General features: G+C 36.9%; 1 protein-coding gene across 1 annotated transcript in view; it reads left to right on the top strand.

Moving 5' to 3' along the window:
* Positions 1-4,495, top strand: part of LOC112093501 (plant intracellular Ras-group-related LRR protein 6-like) — a gene marked incomplete at its 3' end in the record, with an annotated part of 12,663 nt that extends 8,168 nt beyond the window's left edge. The window contains exon 4 of the mRNA XM_024172074.1: positions 4,301-4,495. Within this exon, the coding sequence (XP_024027842.1) occupies positions 4,301-4,495 (195 nt within the window). The remainder of the gene's footprint in view (positions 1-4,300) is intronic.
* Positions 4,496-5,150: the final 655 nt, after the last annotated feature.

Raw genomic sequence — 5,150 nt, forward strand, 5'->3', positions numbered from 1 at the left:
AAGAGCGTGGTTTGAACGTTTGGAAAGGTTGTTACTAGTTATGGCTTCCTTTAGAGTTAGGCGGATCACACTATATTTTATAAACACTCAAAATTTAGTAAAGTTACAATTTTGATTGTTTATGTTGAAGATATTATACTAACTGGTAATGATGAAACAAAATTAGATACCCTCAAGAAGAAACTTTCAAATGAGTTCTAAATTAGGGATCTGAAAAATCTAAAATACTTCCTTAGAATGGAGTTTGCAAGATCCAAAGAAGGTATTTTTGTCAACCAGAGGAAATATTTCCTTGACCTACTAGGAGAAACAAGCTTACTCGGTTGCAAGGTGGCCAAGACTCCTATTGAGCCTAATTTGAAGTTGCAAGCTGCCAAGGCTGAAGAAGTGAAGGATAGGGAATAATATCAGAGACTCGTAGGCTAGTTAATATGCTTGTCTCATACACGCCTTGGTATTGCTTTTATAGTCAGCATGGTAAATCAGTTCATGCACTCACCAGGACCAGAGCATTTCGAGGCTATCTATAGGATCCTAAGATATTTGAAAGGAACTCCAAGGAGAGGCATAATTCAAGAAACATGGCCACCTACACATTGAAGTCTACACTGATGCACACTGGGCATGAAGTGTTGCATATAGAAGATCTACTTCAGGCTACTATTCCTTTGTTAGGGGAAACCTAGTTACTTGGCAGAGTAAAAAATAAAATGTGGTGACCAGAAGTAGTGCGGAAGCAGAATTCAGAACTATTGCTCATGAAATTTGTGACGTAATGTGGATAAAAAGGATACTTGAAGAGCTAAAGTTTTCTCATTTGGCACCTAACAACAATGCTGCGATCTATAGCTCATAATCCAGTTATGCATAATCGAACAAAACATATAGAAGTGGATAAACATTTCATCAAGGAGAAGCTCGATGCTGGAATAATATGCATGCCATATCTTCAAACAACATAACAAATTGCTAACGTGATAACTAAAGGACTACACAAGAAGCAATTCGATAAACTAATTGGCACGCTGGCTATGGAAGACATCTTCAAACAGCTCGAGGGGAGTGTCGGAGATCAATCAATTAAGGTTTGGCCTTGATTCAGCCGTGATCCTAAAGATATGCTAGGATTTGTGTATAATGTAAATATAGATAGTCAATGTTCTAGATTAGGAAATAGGCAGCTATCAATATTCTATTTTATTCTTTCCTTTTTTAGTGTAATTCCTCTCATTCTTAAAAGGAACCTTGTACTCATTCATTTGTTAATTAAGAAAGACTAGTGCTGGAACTTTAAATGGGCCACCCACGACCGCCCGAAAATATCAATTTTGTGCCTGATGCCCGACCCGACCTGCCTGAAATTTTCGTGCCGCCCGTCCGAGCCCGAGAATGCCCGCGGGCCTGGCTTTGGCTGCCCAAGCCCGGTTGGACAGCCCGAGCCCGGCCGAAATGCCCGAAAAAATATATATTTTTATATTTTTTAATTTTTATAATTATTAAGTTATTTTGTGTTAAAATCATATAAAAACTAAAATCAACATTCAACACACATTATTAACACAATTTAATAAATAAATTTTGTATATTAATTTTTAAATTCGTAATTCATGATTGCCTCATAAAAAACCTTACCAAGAAAAACCCAATTGGGATAAAAACTTGGTAAGGAAAAAAGAGTGCAATCATTTTGTGATGAATTACAAATTTTATAAACTTACAAAGTCTAAATATACAATTACAGTGTCGAAAGTAAATACATATTTACAAATTACAATTTAATTTGAAGTTGAATGATCGTCTTCAAAATTAAATGTTAATCTATTAAATTCATCGATCCATTCTTGACTTGCCAGAGAAACTGTATCATGTAAACGTTGATCAGCACGATCCCAATCCTTAATGCAGACCAAGGCTTCAATAATGTCCCTTTGCAATACGAATTCCACAAGTATTTGTCCGGTCGTATTGAAGGCTTGTTCGAATGAAACAGTGGAGACTGGGATCGAAAATATATTCATTGCCAATCGAGTTAGGATTGGCCAAGTTAATACTCGTGCCCTCCACCATTGAACTAAGTCAAATGATTCTTTAGTGCAGTCAACTACTAAGCTCTCACTGAGGTACGTCATAAGCTTGTTGAAGCCGTCGCTGTCACCTGTTAATGAAAATCCACTCCCAGCTTTTGTTTGAGTTGTCTTCTTCTTCAACCTGAAAACATTCAAGAATGAATGCTGATTTTCATCTTGTCATTGCGGTTCTTGTACTCCAGAGTTTGTGTTTCTAAACCTATTCTCATATTTACTATAGATCAAAAATATTGTTTCCTTTATTGTTGGAAATTGGTTAAAACAATTGATGCCTAAAAATTCACCTAAGTTTTCTAAACTACTTTCTAAACCATCTAATTTTAATCTATGATCAAAAATAGTACCCAAACCATACAACAAATGCAACTTAGACCAATATTTTTTAAATTTCTTTTTCACAGAATGGATAGGAACTCCTAAGATTGGGTCCGCCCTATATTCACTACATATAATACTAATTCTTAAAAATTCACCTAAAGCTAATGGTGATGTTGGGTAATATGTTTCACTAAGTTTTAAAGTAACTTCATGAAACCTACCTAAAACTTGATACAAAATTTCAGCAATTTGCCAATCATATGCGTCTATATGTCATGTTCCTAATTTTACACATATATAGTTTGTTATAGTATCCTTATAGGGGATGCATTATTGAAGCATAATATAAGTTGAGTTCCATCTTATGGGCATATCTAAGGCTAATGCTCTAGAAGGTAGATTTAATGCTTGTAAGAACCTAAACTAATCTTGTTCTCTTTGGTTACTACCTTGAATCCATGTAATACTATCTCTAATTCTTTTAATGTGAGTATCCATTTCTTTTAAACCAGTTTTAACTATTAAATTAATTACATGGTATGCACAACGTTGGTGGAAAATAGTACCATCACCGAATAAACTTAAATCATTTTTGAAGTACTCAATTGCTTTAGTATTTGCACTAGCATTATCTAATGTTATAGCCATTACTTTATCTCTTAATCTAAATTCATCAATTACATTTAAAATTGTATTATATATTAAATCGGCGTTATATGATCCTAAAACACATTTAAAACCTAATATTCTCTTATCTAAATTGAATCATTTAAAGTAATGTCCGGTTACAGCTAAATAATCTTTATTGACAGCAAACTAAATATCTGCCGTTAACGCAATGCAACAACTAGTCGAGTGTAAAATGTTTATTAATGCTTCTTTTTCTTTTTTAAATAATTTTAATAAATCTTTTCTAAGAGTAGTTTTTGAAGTGAACTGTGCGTTAGGATTATGTACAACTTTAATATATCATTACCAATTAGGATGCTCTACAAAACTAAGTGGTTGATCTAATGCAGCTATCATTCGCGCAATTTCCATATAATCTACTTGCGGATCGTATTTCTAAATGGTTAGACCACCGGTTGTGCGATAAAAAGATAATTGTGTTTGGCGGAGTTCGGGTCCGCCAGATTGGCTAAGCTTTTGAAGACACTTTTCGAAGTTTCTTCTCGAGTGTGTTGTGTCGTGAATAGTGTCATCTTGTAATTTAGATAAACAATATTTACACTGAACTATATGTTTAGTGTTACCTTCATTGTCGATCTCCTCAATTGTGTCGAAGTGATCCCAAACTGTCGAGTAGGGTTGTTCATGGGTTGGATTGGTACGGGATAGGGCTTTTTCTTCCCCTGACCCAAAGGGTGCAGGTTGCACATATTTGGGCCCAACGATGTTAGAAAAATTTCACAACCCAATGATGTTTGGTTTGGGTTGGGTTGGGTCTGTATGGGGTGGGTTAGGTGGTTGGTTTCAACATTCAAAAAATCAAAGACTCAAAGTTCAATCTAACATTCAAAGTTCATCATTAAATAGAAATAATAACTCCAACATTCAAACAGATAGAAATTCAAAGTTCAATCTAACATCAAACATGAAGCATAGTTGGCCATCCAACATCAAACATAAAGCAAACATAAATTAGTCTTCATAAATTAGTCTTAACATAAAGCAAACATAGAGGCTTAATTCAAACATGAAGAAACTAGAGAGTAAAAATGAGTTGCCTGCCTAGGGTTAGCTATTAGAGGAGGCAAGTTAAAGCGCAGGTTGGGTTGGGGTGTGCGGGCCATTATAGGCCTAACCCACACGCCACCCCAAAACTTCAGGCTAAACATTGAATGGGCTGAAAAAAAAATTTAATACTAGAAATTACATTTCTCTGGTTGGGTTAGGGTGTGGTGGGTTGGGCCTGCGGGTTTTACGGGTTTATGAACAGCCCAACTGTCGAGGTGTGCTTGCATTTCCTGCTAGAGGTTGCAACACTTGCAGACGCAGTCGCACTTGCACTCGCCACTTCTCCACACCAACCACCATTGCGACCACGACCTCCAGTACGTCCAGCAGGGCTCGGACTAGCAGATTCTTACGTAATAAATCCATTAGTGGGAAATTATCCTTCTTCCACGTTGTGTTGAGCATCAATGAGAATACCACTATAACGGAAAGAATCCATTATAAAAAAAATAAGAGCGATTTGAGAGAGAGAGCTTTAGGATATTGTGATAGTTTTTATAATAATTGTGAGAGAGATTTGAGAGATTGAGAGAAATTGAGAGAGATTGAGAGAAATTGGGAGGGATTGAGAGGGTTTGAGTGAGAAAAATGTGTGGGGGATTTGGGTATTTATAGAGAAATTTTTGGGTTAAAAAATTGATTTTTTTCCTCCAAATTCGGATCCAACGGTTATTTTTTTCGGCGGGTCAGGTTCGGACAGAAAATCGGGCAACAGTAAAAAAAATAGCCGTTGGGGTCGGGCAGTTCAGGCTTCGGGTCAGGCACCAACGGTAAAAAAATATATCCGTTGGTCGGGCTCGGGCTTTAGGCAATTCGGGCATGACTGAAAAAATTTAAAAAAATTCCGGCGGATGGTGGTTGACGGCGATATCACGGCAGCGGGCTCCGACGAGTTGTATATTTTTGAGCTGCCCAAGTCCAAGCCCGAAAAATAAAGTGGGACGGGCCGGCATTTGGACCTGCTTGCCGAGCCTCAAAAATTCGGGCCTCAGGCCGGCCCGTCAGCCC

The sequence above is a fragment of the Morus notabilis genome, unplaced genomic scaffold (genome assembly GCF_000414095.1).
Source record: "Morus notabilis unplaced genomic scaffold, ASM41409v2 Scaffold1271, whole genome shotgun sequence".
Lineage (NCBI taxonomy): Eukaryota > Viridiplantae > Streptophyta > Magnoliopsida > Rosales > Moraceae > Morus > Morus notabilis.